We start from the raw sequence: 19430 nt of genomic DNA, 5'->3' as shown, positions 1-19430 counted from the left end.
CTTTCTCTCTTTCTTCCTTCCTTCCGACATTGCCCGACACCAAGTACTTCTACTGGTGAGATTCTTTTTGCTAACTTTGGTTTTGTAAATTTATCACAACCGTTTTTTTTTTGATGTAAATATTACTTCACCTTGCCCGCCGGGATTCGGCAGGGATAAGGAAGAGGGAAGGGATGCAAAGTTCATGAATTTAAATTGCTACAAATGTATTACCTTGCGTGGAAAATGTCTTGAATCGACAAACAAACATCATCATTTCATTGTTCTCATTACATTATGTCAGAATTAACATCCATCCAAGACGACACAACAACAACACCCGATTCTGCTTCTACACTCTCTCCAACTGCTGCTAACTCTGGTAAGACAGCATTCCTCTCTCATCTTCCCTCGTGTTATCTCCTTCCCTTTACTAGTAAAAGAACAAAAATAACATGATTTGGTATAATCATCAAATCCTTAAACACAACGGCAAGTGATACGATTATGTAGTTTATTTGGTAACTTTTGAGTGAAAAGTTTGCAAGAACTTTAGATCTGAAAATCAAGTAATAACTTTGCGTGGAAAATATAAAGGAAATGACCCCTGCTGGATAGAAGACACCTTCACACAGTACAATCACAGTGTGAATATTTCACATAGTGGACAATGAAATGGTCAAATTTTAAAGGTCAAGTCCACCTCGGTAAAACATTGATCTGAATCAATAGTGAAAAATCAGACAAGCATATAATGCTAACATTTCATCACAATCGGATGAAAAATAAGAAAGTTGTGACATTTTAAAGTTCCGCCTTTTTTCCACAAAATAGTTATATGTACAAGTTAGTCACATGCAAATGAGAGAATCGATAATGTCCCTCACTCACTATTTCTTTTGTTTTGTATTCTTTGAATTATACAATATTTTATTTTTTTACAGATTTCACAGCAAGGTCCAACTTGAATGAACCATAGCATGGGATAGGTTAATGGTAACTTCACATGTTTAGGGTGAAATAAAACCTCGTTACTCATGACAATAAGGAGAAAATTAGAATATTTAATATAATAAAATTCAAAAGATATAGTGAGTGACGTCATCAGGTCCCTCATTTGCATACTGAAGGGAACTTGCATATAACTGTTTTGTGAAATTAAGTAAAATTTTAAAATGTCATAACTTTCTTTTTTTTAAACCGATTTTGATGAAATTTTCAGTGTTATGCTTGTTGGACATTCTCTTTTTATTCAAATCAACTTTTTGTTGAAGTGGACTTCATATTACGTTCCACACTGAGAACACACCGTGGCACACACTGTGGGACATTGTGTTCTTTGCGATAAGGTCAAACTATTGCACAGTTATTGCTCTTTTCATATTATTTGATACTATATTGTCATTATTTGTCAGAATCAACTTCCACTCAGGACGACACGACAACAACAACTACCACTACACTTTCTCCAACTGCCGCTGACTCTGGTAAGACAGCATTCCTCTCTCATTCTGTCTCACGTTATCCCCTTCCCTTTACTAATATAAGAACAAAAATATCATGACTTGGTATAATCATCAAATCTCAACGGCAATTGATAATATAATAACGATTATGTAGTTTATTTGGTAACTTTTGCGTGAAAGTTTTGCAAGAACTTAAGACCTAGAAATCAAGTAATAACTTTACGCATAAAAAAAATAAGGGAATGACCCCTGCTGGAAAGAACACACCTTCACACAGTGCGATAAGAGTGTGAATATTTCACATAGTGGACTATCAAATGAAATGGTCAAATTCAAATGTAAAGTCCACTTCGGGAAAATTTAGATTTAAATCAATAGTGAAAAATCAGACAAGCATAAAGCTAAATATTTCATCAAAATCGGATGTAAAGTCAGAAAGTTATATGATATTTTATAGTCATTTCAGAAAATGTAATTCCACATTTCACGAAATTTCATTTCACATTTCTCAAAATAGTTATATGTACAATTTAGTCAAATGACATGCAAATGAGAGAACCGATGATGTCCCTCACTCACTATTTCTTTTGTTTTGTATTGTTTGAATTATACAATATTTTATTTTTTACAGATTTTACAAGGTCCAACTTGAATGAACCATAGCATGGTATAGGTTAATGGTAACTTCACATGTTTAGGGTGAAATAAAACTTCGTTACGCAGGGCAATAAGGAGAAAATTAGAATTTTTAATATAATAAAATACAAAAGATATAGTGAGTGACGTCATCAGCTCCCTCATTTGCATACTGACGGGAATGTGCATATAACTGTTTTGTGAAATTAAGTAAAATTTAAAAATGTCATAACTTTCTTTTTTTTAAACCGATTTTGATGAAATTTTCAGTGTTATGCTTGTTAGACTTTTCTCTTTTCATTCAAATCAAATTTTTGTTGAAGTGGACTTCATATTACGTTCCACACTGAGAACACACCGTGGCACACACTGTGGGACATTGTGTTCTTTGCAATAAGGTCACACTACCCTTGCACAATTATTGCTCTTTTCGCATTATTTGATATTATATTGTCATTATTTGTCAGAATCAACTTTCACCCAGGACGACACGACAACAACTACTACAACACTCTCTACCACTGCCACTGACACTGGTAAGAAAGCATTCCTCTCTCATTCTCTGTCGTGTGCACTTCTCCCCTTTTCCCTAATGAAATAATACGTTGCAAAACTCTGGTGTTGATTTAACACCGGAGTTTTTGCAGTGTAAAAATAAGGCAATTCGGTATCACTCAAGGGCAAGTAATGATAATGACTGTTTAGGTATGTTATGCTTGACAATGAAATGTAATGATTATTTTGCCCCCAATAGGTCTAGAAATCAAGTAATGGGTATAGATGCATACATGTGAAAATGTGAAAAATAATTGAATGGCCGTTGCTGGAAAGAACACAGTTTCATTGTGATCACACACTCTAAAAAATGAAGTGCTAATTTAGCTCTTAAAGAGCGTGTATAGTGACTGCACTTCGGAGTGCTGATTTGTCTAGTTCAAATTTGAACTGGACAAATCAGCACTCCGCATCTTTAATTAAACCGACACACAGGTATACCTAATGAAAACCTTGTCTTCCCCATTCCTTCTGTCTTTGCTTTTGCTCCTTCCTTATGTCCCCCTCTTCCTCTTTGTCCATTTCTTTCTCTCTTTCTTCCTTCCTTCCGACATTGCCCGACACCAAGTACTTCTACTGGTGAGATTCTTTTTGCTAACTTTGGTTTTGTAAATTTATCACAACCGTTTTTTTTTTTTGGATGTAAATAAATATTACTTCACCTTGCCCGCCGGGATTCGACAGGGATAAGGAAGAGGGAAGGGATGCAAAGTTCATGAATTTAAATTGCTCCAAATGTATTACCTTGCGTGGAAAATGTCTTGAATCGACAAACAAACATCATCATTTCATTGTTCTCATTACATTATGTCAGAATTAACATCCATCCAAGACGACACAACAACAACACCCGATTCTGCTTCTACACTCTCTCCAACTGCTGCTAACTCTGGTAAGACAGCATTCCTCTCTCATCTTCCCTCGTGTTATCTCCTTCCCTTTACTAGTAAAAGAACAAAAATAACATGATTTGGTATAATCATCAAATCCTTAAACACAACGGCAAGTGATACGATTATGTAGTTTATTTGGTAACTTTTGAGTGAAAAGTTTGCAAGAACTTTAGATCTGGAAATCAAGTAATAACTTTGCGTGGAAAATATAAAGGAAATTACCCCTGCTGGATAGAAGACACCTTCACACAGTACAATCACAGTGTGAATATTTCACATAGTGGACAATGAAATGGTCAATTTTTAAAGGTCAAGTCCACCTCGGTAAAACATTGATCTGAATCAATAGTGAAAAATCAGACAAGCATATAATGCTAACATTTCATCACAATCGGATGAAAAATAAGAAAGTTGTGATACTTTAAAGTTCCGCCTTTTTTCCACAAAATAGTTATATGTACAAGTTAGTCACATGCAAATGAGAGAATCGATAATGTCCCTCACTCACTATTTCTTTTGTTTTGTATTCTTTGAATTATACAATATTTTATTTTTTACAGATTTCACAGCAAGGTCCAACTTGAATGAACCATAGCATGGTATAGGTTAATGGTAACTTCACATGTTTAGGGTGAAATAAAACCTCGTTACTCATGACAATAAGGAGAAAATTAGAATATTTAATATAATAAAATTCAAAAGATATAGTGAGTGACGTCATCAGGTCCCTCATTTGCATACTGAAGGGAACTTGCATATAACTGTTTTGTGAAATTAAGTAAAATTTAAAAATGTCATAACTTTCTTTTTTTTAAACCGATTTTGATGAAATTTTCAGTGTTATGCTTGTTGGACATTCTCTTTTTATTCAAATCAACTTTTTGTTGAAGTGGACTTCATATTACGTTCCACACTGAGAACACACCGTGGCACACACTGTGGGACATTGTGTTCTTTGCGATAAGGTCAAACTATTGCACAGTTATTGCTCTTTTCATATTATTTGATATTATATTGTCATTATTTGTCAGAATCAACTTCCACTCAGGACGACACGACAACAACAACTACCACTACACTTTCTCCAACTGCCGCTGACTCTGGTAAGACAGCATTCCTCTCTCATTCTGTCTCACGTTATCCCCTTCCCTTTACTAATATAAGAACAAAAATATCATGACTTGGTATAATCATCAAATCTCAACGGCAATTGATAATATAATAACGATTATGTAGTTTATTTGGTAACTTTTGCGTGAAAGTTTTGCAAGAACTTAAGACCTAGAAATCAAGTAATAACTTTACGCATAAAAAAAAATAAGGAAATGACCCCTGCTGGAAAGAACACACCTTCACACATTGCGATAACAGTGTGAATATTTCACATAGTGGACTATCAAATGAAATGGTCAAATTCAAATGTCAAGTCCACTTCGGGAAAATTTTGATTTAAATCAATAGTGAAAAATCAGACAAGCATAAAGCTAAATATTTCATCAAAATCGGATGTAAAGTCAGAAAGTTATATGATATTTTATAGTCATTTCAGAAAATGTAATTCCACATTTCACGAAATTTCATTTCACATTTCTCAAAATAGTTATATGTACAATTTAGTCAAATGACATGCAAATGAGAGAACCGATGATGTCCCTCACTCACTATTTCTTTTGTTTTGTATTCTTTGAATTATACAATATTTTATTTTTTACAGATTTTACAAGGTCCAACTTGAATGAACCATAGCATGGTATAGGTTAATGGTACCTTCACATGTTTAGGGTGAAATAAAACTTCGTTACGCAGGGCAATAAGGAGAAAATTAGAATTTTTAATATAATAAAATACAAAAGATATAGTGAGTGACGTCATCAGCTCCCTCATTTGCATACTAACGGGAATGTGCATATAACTGGTTTGTGAAATTAAGTAAAATTTAAAAATGTCATAACTTTCTTTTTTTTTTAAACCGATTTTGATGAAATTTTCAGTGTTATGCTTGTTAGACTTTTCTCTTTTCATTCAAATCAAATTTTTGTTGAAGTGGACTTCATATTACGTTCCACACTGAGAACACACCTTGGCACATACTGTGGGACATTGTGTTGTTTGCAATAAGGTCTCACTACCCTTGCACAATTATTGCTCTTTTCACATTATTTGATATTATATTGTCATTATTTGTCAGAATCAACTTTCATCCAGGACGACACGACAACAACTACTACAACACTCTCTACCACTGCCACTGACACTGGTAAGAAAGCATTCCTCTCTCATTCTCTGTCGTGTGCACTTCTCCCCCTTTCCCTAATGAAATAATACGTTGCAAACGCAGGTGTTGATTTAACACCGGAGTTTTTGCAGTGTAAAAATAAGGCAATTCGGTATCACTCAAGGGCAAGTAATGATAATGACTGTTTAGGTATGTTATGCTTGACAATGAAATGTAATGATTATTTTGCCCCCAATAGGTCTAGAAATCAAGTAATGGGTATAGATGCATACATGTGAAAATGTGAAAAATAATTGAATGGCCGTTGCTGGAAAGAACACAGTTTCATTGTGATCACACACTCTAAAAAATGAAGTGCTAATTTAGCTCTTAAAGAGCGTGTATAGTGACTGCACTTCGGAGTGCTGATTTGTCTAGTTCAAATTTGAACTGGACAAATCAGCACTCCGCATCTTTAATTAAACCGACACACAGGTATACCTAATGAAAACCTTGTCTTCCCCATTCCTTCTGTCTTTGCTTTTGCTCCTTCCTTATGTCCCCCTCTTCCTCTTTGTCCATTTCTTTCTCTCTTTCTTCCTTCCTTCCGACATTGCCCGACACCAAGTACTTCTACTGGTGAGATTCTTTTTGCTAACTTTGGTTTTGTAAATTTATCACAACCGTTTTTTTTTTTGATGTAAATATTACTTCACCTTGCCCGCCGGGATTCGGCAGGGATAAGGAAGAGGGAAGGGATGCAAAGTTCATGAATTTAAATTGCTCCAAATGTATTACCTTGCGTGGAAAATGTCTTGAATCGACAAACAAACATCATCATTTCATTGTTCTCATTACATTATGTCAGAATTAACATCCATCCAAGACGACACAACAACAACACCCGATTCTGCTTCTACACTCTCTCCAACTGCTGCTAACTCTGGTAAGACAGCATTCCTCTCTCATCTTCCCTCGTGTTATCTCCTTCCCTTTACTAGTAAAAGAACAAAAATAACATGATTTGGTATAATCATCAAATCCTTAAACACAACGGCAAGTGATACGATTATGTAGTTTATTTGGTAACTTTTGAGTGAAAAGTTTGCAAGAACTTTAGATCTGAAAATCAAGTAATAACTTTGCGTGGAAAATATAAAGGAAATTACCCCTGCTGGATAGAAGACACCTTCACACAGTTCAATCACAGTGTGAATATTTCACATAGTGGACAATGAAATGGTCAAATTTAAAGGTCAAGTCCACCTCGGTAAAACATTGATCTGAATCAATAGTGAAAAATCAGACAAGCATAATGCTAAAATTTCATCACAATCGGATGAAAAATAAGAAAGTTGTGACATTTTAAAGTTCCGCATATTTTTCCACAAAATAGTTATATGTACAAGTTAGTCACATGCAAATGAGAGAATCGATAATGTCCCTCACTCACTATTTCTTTTGTTTTGTATTCTTTGAATTATACAATATTTTATTTTTTACAGATTTCACAGCAAGGTCCAACTTGAATGAACCATAGCATGGTATAGGTTAATGGTAACTTCACATGTTTAGCATGTTTAGGGTGAAATAAAACCTCGTTACTCATGACAATAAGGAGAAAATTAGAATATTTAATATAATAAAATTCAAAAGATATAGTGAGTGACGTCATCAGGTCCCTCATTTGCATACTGATGGGAACTTGCATTTAACTCTTTTGTGAAATTAAGAAAAATTTAAAAATGTCATAACTTTCTTTTTTAAAACCGATTTTGATGAAATTTTCAGTGTTATGCTTGTTGGACATTCTCTTTTTATTCAAATCAACTTTTTGTTGAAGTGGACTTCATATTACGTTCCACACTGAGAACACACCGTGGCACACACTGTGGGACATTGTGTTCTTTGCGATAAGGTCAAACTATTGCACAGTTATTGCTCTTTTCATATTATTTGATATTATATTGTCATTATTTGTCAGAATCAACTTCCACTCAGGACGACACGACAACAACAACTACCACTACACTTTCTCCAACTGCCGCTGACTCTGGTAAGACAGCATTCCTCTCTCATTCTGTCTCACGTTATCCCCTTCCCTTTACTAATATAAGAACAAAAATATCATGACTTGGTATAATCATCAAATCTCAACGGCAATTGATAATATAATAACGATTATGTAGTTTATTTGGTAACTTTTGCGTGAAAGTTTTGCAAGAACTTAAGACCTAGAAATCAAGTAATAACTTTACGCATAAAAAAAATAAGGAAATGACCCTGCTGGAAAGAACACACCTTCACACAGTGCAATCACAGTGTGAATATTTCACATAGTGGACTATGAAATGAAATTGTCAAATTTAACGGTCAAGTCCACCTCAGGAAAATGTTGTTTGAATCAATAGTGAAAAATCAGACAAGCATAATGCTAAAATTTCATCACAATCGGATCAAAAGTAAGAAAGTTATGACATTTTAAAGTTCCGCTTATTTTTCCACAAAATAGTTATTTGTACAATTTAGTCATATGAAAATGAGAGAATCGATAATGTCCCTCACTCACTATTTCTTTTGTTTTGTATTGTTTGAATTACACAATATTTAATTTTTAACACATTTGACGACAAGGTCCAACTTGAATGAACCATAGCATGGTATATGTTAATAGTAATTTCACATGTTTAGGGTGAAATAAAACTTGGCTGCTCATGGCAAAAAGGAGAAAATTAGAATATTTATATAATAAAATACAAAAGATATAGTGAGTGACGTCATCAGCTCCCTCATTTGCATACTGACGGGAATGTGCATATAACTGTTTTGTGAAATTAAGTAAAATTTAAAAATGTCATAACTTTCTTTTTTTAACCGATTTTGATGAAATTTTCAGTGTTATGCTTGTTGGACTTTTCTCTTTTTATTCAAATCAACTTTTTGTTGAAGTGGACTTCATATTACGTTCCACACTGAGAACACACCGTAGCACACACTGTGGGACATTGTGTTGTTTGCGATAAGGTCACACTGCCCTTGCACAATTATTGCTCTTTTCACATTATTTGATATTATTGTCATTATTTGTCAGAATCAACCTCCACCCAGGACGACGCGACAACAACTACTACAACACTCTCTACCACTGACACTGGTAAGAAAGCATTCCTCTCTCATTCTATGTCGTGTGCACTTCTCCCCTTTTCCCTAATGAAATAATACGTTGCAAAACTCTGGTGTTGATTTAACACCGGAGTTTTTGCAGTGTAAAAATAAGGCACTTTGCTATCACTCGAGGGCAAGTAATGATAATGACTGTTTAGGTATGTTATGCTTGACAATGAAATGAAATGATTATTTTGCCCCCCCCCCCCCAAGAACTCTAGGTCTAGAAATCAAGTAATGGGTAAAGATGCATACATGTGAAAATATGAAAAATAATTGAATGGCCATTGCTGGAAAGAACACAGTTTCATTGTGATCACACACTCTAAAAAAATGAAGTGCTAATTTAGCTCTTAAAGAGCGTGTATAGTGACTGCACTTCGGAGTGTTGATTTGTCTAGTTCAAATTTGAACTGGACAAATCAGCACTCCGAAGTGCAGTCATTATACACGTTCTTTAAGAGCTAAATTAGCACTTCATTTTTTAGAGTGCACTGCAGTGTTTTCACATTTTCGTCTATTTGAAAACATACACACATTTAAAATGCTCAAATTCAACAGTGTGAAGATATTATTACATGCACTGAGGACATCTCGACAATGGGACTGTTCACAGCGTGTTCACATTGGGGACCATTAGAAAATATACACACTGTAAAATGCGCAAATTCAACAGTGTGTTCTCTTTGAAAATTAATTTATTTTAAAAAAATTCTCCAGAGCAGCCTCATAAGTTATGCAGACAAAATTTGTCAAATTACAAAATAAGTTCAATTAAAATGTTAATAAAAATCACTGGTCTTCGTCTGGGCTCTTCATTACTATCTCCTTACATAATCCTTAATCTTATCGAATTAGCTGATGTGTATTTGTATACATTGTCATTTCTCATTGTCATTTCTCTCGAATTACAGAACAAAAAAGAAAACATTTTTATTAACATAATTGTATTTGTACAGACTAAAAAAAGAAGAAACAATCGAATCAGCAAAGCTGTCTTTCGTCGATTTGGTGTTAACGAGAAAACCATTAATATGCTTATTAACTTTCATGATTGCGATTTATCTTTTCAATTGTGACATTTAGCTCCAGGATGGAAGTGTACATCTTCGAAATGTTATAGACGGTATGATGAGCTGCAACGAAACTGGGCAGATGCTAAGGCATCCTGTTCTGGATTAGACCAGGTGAACACTCCGTATGGATACAGATCGCCTTCTCTACTCTTTCTCAACACTGAAGAAGAGGCCATCTTTCTTCGGGACAATTTCGACATGAACAAGTTCGTGTGGATCAACTGCAACGACCAGGCAAAAAAGGGTGATTTCGTTTGTGATGTCGATGGTAATGGAACTTCACCAAGCTCATTTTGTAAGTACACATTATTCGACCTCTTGATAATAGAACATGTATGTTCAAAAATATGTCAAAGACAGGCTTGATATACCATTCAGTTTTACCGTCGTAGCCGTGGTTAATCCATTGTAATCATAGTCGTATAACCATGAATAAACTATGGATTTACAATGGATCGACGATCGGCCATTTGTAGATTTGAAATCACGTCGTTAAAGGACAAGTCTACCCCCAACAAAAGGTTGATTTGTATAAAAAAAGAGAAAAATCCAACTTGTATAACACTGAAAATTTCATCAAAATTGGATTTAGAATAAGAAAGTAGGGACATTTTAAAATATTGCGTAATTTAAAAAAACAAGTGTAATGCACATCCTGATCGGTATTCAAATGTGGAGACTGATGACATCATCCACTCACTATTTCTGTTGTATTTTATTCTATGAAATATGAAGTATTCTACTTTTCTTCCCATTGTCAAGTGAAACAATGATCAGTTCCTCCCTGAATATGTGGAATTAGCATTGTCTGATACTATATGGTTCAGACAAGTTGGTCCTATTGTCAAATCTGTATTAATATGGTTAGACACTTAATCACCCTCTTGGCGGTGAAAATTTTACACATTTACCCAATATTTTCTTTTACTGTTATGTAGTATGTATTTAACTTCCTTTCACATGTTTACAATTCCCAAACCCCCAATACCATTTAATTCCTAAACCTTGACCATAAACAGACCAACCCCCAGTGACGTCGGCTAACTTCAATGAAGAAGTATGACTCACACTTCCAGCCCCAGTCACTTGCACAGAGCATCACCACACCCCTTATACCAGAGAAAGTTTGATAGACAGTTACCAGTAGACCAATCAGAACAAGTTTAGATCACTCCCACCTTAAATTGTTAGGCCCACAAAACTAATGATATAAATAAGACTTCTTGATTATTAGAGAGACAGAACAGAATATAGAAGAGAATACTAGACCCACACTCATCCAGTATAGACTGACTGACTTCAAGACTTAGACGTCCATCGAATATTATTTTCAACTTCACTCCCAATCTTAAACTTATACTTCTAAATTATTTTATATTCATCGTCTCTTGTTATATCCGAATCATAGGCGGATCCTGGGTGGGGAGGGGGGGGGCGAGGGGCCCGCCCCCCCCCCCCCTATTGGCGGAGCAAAAAAAAAAAAAAAAAGGGGGAAAGAAAGCAAAAAAAGAAATGGAAGGGAAAAGAGAGGAGAAAAGAAGAAAGGCAAACATAAGAGGAGGAACATGATTGAATAAAATAACATGAGGGGAAGACTTTGAAAATATTTTTTTGAAAAATCTATTTGTTAGGATATAAAATTTTCGCTCGCGCTTCGCGCTCGCATTGTCTTTTAGGGGATTTGCATATCTTGCTAAATATGAAGCTTAAAATATCAAAATTTGAAGTCCGTATACAAAACATACATGTATTTCAGCTGGGAAAAAAATGTCTGTGTTATGGTCTGAATATAATAATTTTCTGCTTGCGCTGCGCGCTCGCAAAATTTGATTTGTAAGGTACCTATTATTTTCCTGTATTCCATAAAGTTCTCAAAATATCCCTATTCAGGTCAGATTGTCAAAACGTATCAGCTAGCGCTGCACGCTAGCATTTTGATTAGTGAGTTATGTACATCCCAATATTAATTCTAAATCAAACTACATTGATGACAGTTTATCAAAAATTTCGGCTCGCGATTTCCGCTCGCATTGATAGATATTGTCATGCATCTTATGCATAATTACAAAAGTGCTTTAAATGTCCAGTTTTCAGGCCATTATAACAGATTTCGGGCTCTCATGCTTAAGAAGAGAAATAGGAAGATGGTCATCATTTTCATATGATGACATAATGCCCTTATAGAATATGTCCCGGTCCTATGTAAAAACTCAAAGTAATAATAATAAAATACATCAGCTCTTTTTTAACTGTGATCCATCAAAATTAACAATTTCCCCACAAAGTGTTTGCAATACAGAGATTAAATTGACCCTTTGTTAGACCGGAATATCATATATATGATAAGAAAGGTACTTAGAATACCAAAATTCTAGGTGGAAATCTAAAACACACATTTATTCAGATACGCAGATTGTTCTCTATTTAAATCATTATCCAGGTTCAGATCGCAATATCAAAAAGTGTCTGCTCGCGCTTTGGTCGCATTATTAATGTATAAAAATTTATAATAACTTATCCTTTTCATTATTTACAAAATATGATTACAGTGTCCAGAATTTTTCCGCTCGCGCTTCGTGCTTGCATCAATAAAGTTTATATACATAGAGTCCTTCCAAGATTACAAAAAGTGCTTAGAATTTCCATTATTCAGGTAAAAAAGGTCAAATATTTTCAGCTTGCGCTTCGCGCTCGCAATATTTGAATGTTAAAATATGTAACGTCTTCATGGCTAAAAGCAAGCAGTCCATAACATAAGGAAGATCCCCACTTACTCATCCTTGTCATGATTTACAAAACTAATTTAAGAGTGTCTTGTTCAGTAGGTCTAAATATCGACATTTTTTGCTCACGCTTCGTGCTCGCATGTTTAATTATATACCTATTCTGTTAAGTTACAAAAAGTGCTAAGAATTTCCATTCCTTAGGTAAAAAAAGTCAAAAATTTTCAGCTCGCGCTCGCAATATTTGAATGTTAAGATATGTAACGTCTTCATGGCTAAAAGCAAGCAGTCCATAACACGTACAATTTCGAGCAGTTCAAAACGTATACAAAAATTTTCTGCTCGCGCTCTGCGCTCGCATTATTAATGTAAGGAAGATCCCACTTACTCATCCTTTTCATGATTTACAAAAATAATTTAAGAGTGTCTTGTTCAGTAGGTCTAAATATCGACATTTTTTGCTCACGCTTCGTGCTCGCATGTTTAATTATATACCTATTCTGTTAAGTTACAAAAAGTGCTAAGAATTTCCATTCCTTAGGTAAAAATGTCATAAACTTTCGGTTCGCACTTCGCGCTCGTATTATTTGATTTTTTTAAATATGTAACGTCTTCATGGCTAATTACAAGCAAGTATTTAACAGTAGGGGAAGGCGGAGTAAGTTGTGACAATTTTTGCATTTTGCATGTAAGAATTGATATGACTAGTACTATTGTAGAAATAAGTACCTTGCCTTAAAATTTTATTCTTGGGAAATGTTTTTCACCTACATATAACTTTCTACCCACACACAGAAAGTCATCGTGACCTTTGAAAAAAACGATGTCAAATGGCTCAACTTGACCCATATTTGGGGTAAGTTGTGCCACCGTGTAGGGTAAGTTGAGCCACAAAAACTATGTACAATATGTATTGGGGGAGAACCAGCATGTCAATTTCTTGTTTAAAGTCTTTTCACTTGCTAATTCTCTATAAATACTAACATCATTTAAAAGGAAAAGAACAGTCATGTAAATTTGCTGCTTTCAGCCTGCATTTCAATCGATTTTTTATGGTTTTTTAAGATACATTACCATAAGAATTACCATGGCTCAACTTGCCCCATGCTGTTTTGCTCAACTTACACCAGTCAGAACTTAGTGCGATAATTTCGTATCCACACATTTATTATGCAACCATTATATAAAAGACTATGACAAGAATGAAGATTCATACCTGGACTAACAATGTTGTTATCATGTCTTTTACTATATCTAAAGACGTGTGTATGTATAAAGCACTTATCTATTTCACACTCTTTTTTACTTTTTTGGCTGAAATTCATACTTTTCCCTCTAAAAAATTACTTTTTGTTTCAAAGTGGAAAACAATGTGGTGGGGTTAGGGGTTATGCTATGGGTCATCAATACATGACCCCACCACAATGTCTGACTCATTAATTACTGGCCTGGGGCTGGTGGCTCAACTTACCCCGCCTTCCCCTACCTTTTCCATCACTTCATTTCTGCTCACTCTTTACGTTTGTATATAAACTTGCATACACATCTTTTTTTCAGGAAAACAAACATTTCCGAGAATGTTCAAAATTTTATGAAAAAGTACGTAAGATTTCCAAAAAATTTAGCTCGCGCTTCGCGCTCGCATTACATAAATACGGGTTATGGTATTACACATTTATGTTTCATAAGAATAAAGCTAAAAAGTGACCATAAGGACTACCCCTTCAAAGAAACAAAAATTCCCGGCAAAAATCATATTCGAGCGGCCGATCGGGAAAATATGGCTGAAAAAATCCCCCCCCCATTGGCGAAGGCTGGATCCGCCCCTGCGAATCTTCATGTACTTCGAAATGCAAACTGTAACTGATGATTAAATACCCAGTGATTTGAACTTTCTCCAAAGTTTCTTCATTACGCTTCCCTTCTAAATTATTTTTACCGATCCCAACACGACATTACAGTCTAAAGCAAGTAATTCAAATGAAGTTACGGAAGAGCTTTGGATATATTTTTTGCAGTGAATGTTATACAGTTTTAAGAGTTTATAAGGATTTAATATCGACTTGGGAGAAAAAAATCTTAAACATTTTGTTTCTTTATGAGCTACAAATTAATGAGTATAACAATAAATTTCAATACAAAATAAAGCAGAAAGTGCATACAATCATGATCAATATTTTTAATATATGAAGGGAGAGAGGGGGGACGAAGCAGAAAATAAAAGCTGGTCAAAACACTGGCAATACTGCTATCTCAAAAAATATCCATAATGTTTCTCGATTGACTAAACAAATTTATTCATTTTGTTTTATTTAATTTTATTTCTACATTCACATCATTTGATTCCAAGTGGGATCAACACTTTACCAACATTGCTTTTTAGTGGACCCCCTCATTTCCATTTATGTCCAATATTATACTAGTTTTTGTTTTACGAAGTAAGAATGCTCGTCTGTAAAATTGTACTTGATTTGTATTATTTTATATTACTTTGTATTATGTTTTTAATGGAAATGGAATAAAGAATTTAATTGAATTGAAATTTTTATTATACAACATGACATACACGAACGTATTTCAAAACGGAAATATAATTGTAGTTTTATTATCAATGAAAATAAATATCAACAAGATGTATTATGCATTGAACAAAATAATGATTTAGAGGAATGCAGGAGAACATCATTGCGAGCTATTGGGCTTGATAATGATTTTAGTCCCATTCTGATCTTAAACTGAAGTTATAAATATATGTTTCTCTCACTAGGGTGGAAAGACGGAGAGCCCGACGGTAGCTCCTATGGAGAAGCGGACTGTGTAGCAGTCAAACGCGGATGGTCTGAACTTCTCAAATGGCACAACGTACCATGCTCATTGAAGAGATACACAATGTGTCAGTATATAGTCGGACAGCCAGAACAGTAAGGACAACCTTGGCCCAGACAGTACATAAAGTTTAGTAAATGATGGTGGGTCTGCTCTCTACGATTGAGTACATTGATTGTTGTGTTTTTGGTGTATGCTCAATCGTTAAAAACGAAAGCAAAAATGAAAGCGAAAGCCAGCAACATCATCAAGCTTTTGAAACTTTGTGTTATGTTGTCCAATCCAACACTCTGGACATGGTTGAAGATTTCATTATGTTGTTATGGTGTAGTTCATAGTCAATGACCCATGCTTTAATCAGCCAAGCAATTGCATAGTTTTTATTAGTATGGATTCATCAAATTTTCAAAAGTTAATTTTCATTTTGTGTGTGTGTCAATGTGTGCGCCTGTAAACATGGTAAATATGGCACCCGGTCAGAATCCTCCCTATTATGGGAAATGTATATAATGTAAAAAAGTTAACATATAAGTGATTAATGCTAATTGTGAAAACTGAAATAGTAGAAATTACACGCATGGAAGTGGTAATGTGGTTCATGCCAGAACTTTAATTTCTGTCTCATATAATCGCTAACCTCAGATTTGGCCACGAAGTCTTATGTTAAATTCAGCCGAGTTCATGAACTTTGGGTATAAACCCTATGTTTTAGAAAAGAAAATGTTAGTTTTGCATGGATTGAGGTTCAAGAGGCATACGCCATGCATAGAATAATGGGTTATATTTTACACTATAAAAGGGGGTTTGCTTAATATTGGGTTACAAGGGTATTGGTTGGATAAGATCACACGAGATGTTATGCAATTTTGTTTGAAAATTACAAATGAAACGTACATTTTGTTACCGAACAAGCATGTTTCCTTGAATATTGGGTAACATTTTACTCATTGTTTAGAGAGAAGTTAGTTTAAATGAGAAATATTTGAAATGTATTCTACTCATCGAACATGTCTAATAGGCCTACCCCCTTCATTTAGGCTAAGGGGCTTTCCTAATAATGATCGTGCGATCGTTTGCAATCATATTTTGGTCAAAATATACATGATATAATTATGTTGCACACTGCGGTCGTAAGCAGTCTAACCATAAATGTGAAAGGGGCTTTTAGCAGACTATTCACAACACCTCCAGCCGCTCCTAACATCCTGTTTATACCACCATTCCATAAATTTATGTTTCCTATCATGCTTGTGGATTGTTATGAATGGGTGGATATTTTATAAAGTGTTTGCTGAAGCAAGAGTGAAACAGTTTGTCGGATGTTAAGCCTACATGTAGTGTAATGAGCAGTGAGAGAAAACGATACAAAAAATGTCTCAGCAATTATTGTAATCTCTGTGATTTATAGTACACAAAAAATATAGAGAAATTAGCTTGTATGCAAGCCAGTGAAGCAATTAAGTGTGTTCCCCTGTGGATACATTTCCGCCAAATTATTTTTTCTTATATCTTTCTCTTTTTATTATCCAATTCAACTGACAACCTCTCGACCCTCAGTAAGGCGGGATTTTCATGACTATGAGCTAAACATTGGCTGGGGGACGTGCGGGCAGATACCCGGCCCTTCCCTTAAGACCTCGGCCGGTGATCGCGGTCTCATATATATATTTCAGTGTTTTAGAATTACCTTTTATATTATCATTATTATAATACAAAATAAAAATCAGGATGAGCGTCTTAAGGAACAATTCACCCAATTGCTTGTTGTGTTTGTGTCGAACCTAGGGCGCAGCACCATAAGAAAAATGAACTATTTTAAAGAAGCATTCGAATATATTGAGCAGCACCCGCTCTGCTTTGACAGTTCTGGGACTTGTTGCTGAAAATCTGCGTTTAATGAAACACAAATCAAAACTTGTGTTAAAAATACTAAAAAGAATTCGTGTATATACGTTAAAGTGAAAATGTGTTCTTGTGAATAGTCGACGGTGTTTGTTTGCAACTCATTGTAAAAAAAGAAAGAAAATGCTTCTAATTATTTCTATATAATACTATCTAAATGCCTTTTCATGCGTGGATTAATGTTTTTTGAGTGTGTTTCTGAATATGTAGGGCCTATTAAAAATCATAGGGGAAGTATACCTCCACGATAAGTCCGTTCAATTAAAAGCTGAAAATGGGAACAATATAGGTGAGGGATTTATGAAAATCCATTAACGAGTAAAAAAAGTAATGATTTTTTTTTGAAGTTCTTGTTTTATATGTCTGCAGTTTGTAATACATGGACCTGGGAAGCGGGGTTGCTGGGGGTGCTAGCACCCACAAATTTCTTTGGGGGTGCGGCGTGTATTATTCCCAGAGGCTATATATCCCCACGTATTCTGGAATATGTGTAAAAAACATAAAAATGTAATCAAAATGATGTTCATTTTGTGATGAAACCTTGTTTTATATATTTGCAAATTTGTCGGGACCAATTTGACCTCCATTTTGTAATGGATTTTTTTTTGCTTTAATAATTTACATCAGCACCCCCAGTAAAGAAAAATAAAACTTTCCCAGTTCCCTGCAGTAATACATTGTTAAATCCTATGAATTTCACTTTCAAATGGATTATGATGAATAAAAATGTTAACCGTACAAAAGGTAATATAAATTTGTGTGTGTGATGATATGTCCACCCTTGAAATAAAATCACTCCCAATTTTTAAAGTAAATTGAGATTTTCTTTTTATATTACACGAAGTATAGAGCAACTGCTCGTCTGTGACGTCAAAAAATAAAATGTTTGTTACGGATTTCCATCAAACCTCCACCGACACATTTCTCAAATTTTCTGGTTTCATTAGACCCAGGTTATCATCAGGGCAACTTCCCTTTTAATTTAAACCTTGCCATCGGAATACAAAATTTTAACCTACATTTAAATATTACCGTTTATTACCACATTTGGACTAAGGTTAAAGGATATCCAACCCAAACAAAAAACTTGCTTTTAGAGGAAGAAAGGAAAATCAGACAAGTTGATAGGTGAAAGTTTAAATAATATCAGACAAACAATAAGAAAGTTATGAATTTTAAAATCTATGAATATTGGTAATCACTACATCTATGGAGATTTCAAATTGGCCACAAATGTATTTTTTTCTACCATCTGTGATTGATTGTATTTAATAAATATCTAAAGTATTCTATTACTGGCGTCTTGTCATTTCGTGGTAGCACTGTGATAGATACATAAAAAAGTATTATATTGAATATATATATATATATATATATATATATATATATATATATATATATATATATATATATATATATTATATATATATATATATATATATATATATATATATATATATAATTGTGATGAGCAAGGACCTAAACATTGCGTGGGTGCTTCAGTGAGTAATGTATTGGCGAAGAAGCTCAAAAAGCATTGAAGCGGGAGACGTAGCCTGGATTTCTTCAACTTTTATTAATACAAGCTTTCGGCCATTTAGTTCGGCCTTCTTCGGCCTATATATATATATATATATATATATATATATATATATATATCTGTGGATATAAGATATCTAAGAATTCTAAAAAGTCAAGTGAACAATTTTTATTAATCTGTATAATTGAAAAATGTAATATTCTATAATATTTAGAAAGTACTAATATAAAAAAATATCCAATATTTCGCCCAGTTTGCATTACTTTAGTTTCTCATTAATTTGTTCCCTTTTCCTGTTTTTGGTCGTATAATTTTTGATGGGTACAAGCCTATTTACTGATCCATGGGGAGTCGAAAAAGGGAGAAGAAAAGAATGGGGAAGAGAGGGAGAGGGAGAAAGAGAAGGAAAGGGAAAATAGAGAAAGGGAGTGGTGGAAGAAAATGAAGGATAACA

At 34.3% G+C, this 19430-nt stretch overlaps 1 protein-coding gene across 9 annotated transcripts in view; it reads left to right on the top strand.

Annotated features, from left to right (window-relative positions):
* Window positions 1-15716, top strand: part of LOC121424266 (integumentary mucin C.1-like) — a 49837-nt gene extending 34121 nt beyond the window's left edge. For 3 of the 9 annotated variants that reach the window (XM_041619893.1, XM_041619887.1, XM_041619886.1), the window contains 11 exons: window positions 284-361; window positions 1395-1466; window positions 2549-2617; window positions 3451-3528; window positions 4561-4632; window positions 5718-5786; window positions 6613-6690; window positions 7729-7800; window positions 8836-8898; window positions 9996-10280; window positions 15476-15716. In XM_041619893.1, the coding sequence (XP_041475827.1) occupies window positions 284-361; window positions 1395-1466; window positions 2549-2617; window positions 3451-3528; window positions 4561-4632; window positions 5718-5786; window positions 6613-6690; window positions 7729-7800; window positions 8836-8898; window positions 9996-10280; window positions 15476-15633 (1094 nt within the window). In that variant the 3' untranslated portion in view covers window positions 15634-15716. The remainder of the gene's footprint in view (window positions 1-283; window positions 362-1394; window positions 1467-2548; window positions 2618-3450; window positions 3529-4560; window positions 4633-5717; window positions 5787-6612; window positions 6691-7728; window positions 7801-8835; window positions 8899-9995; window positions 10281-15475) is intronic. The other 6 variants (XM_041619889.1, XM_041619890.1, XM_041619891.1 and 3 more) reach the window with 6 other exon arrangements.
* The last annotated feature ends 3714 nt before the right edge of the window (window positions 15717-19430 follow it).

The sequence above is a fragment of the Lytechinus variegatus genome, chromosome 11 (genome assembly GCF_018143015.1).
Source record: "Lytechinus variegatus isolate NC3 chromosome 11, Lvar_3.0, whole genome shotgun sequence".
NCBI classification, from domain to species: domain Eukaryota; kingdom Metazoa; phylum Echinodermata; class Echinoidea; order Temnopleuroida; family Toxopneustidae; genus Lytechinus; species Lytechinus variegatus.
Note: the sequence above shows the minus strand (reverse complement) of the source record. Positions and strands in the feature narration are given on the sequence as shown.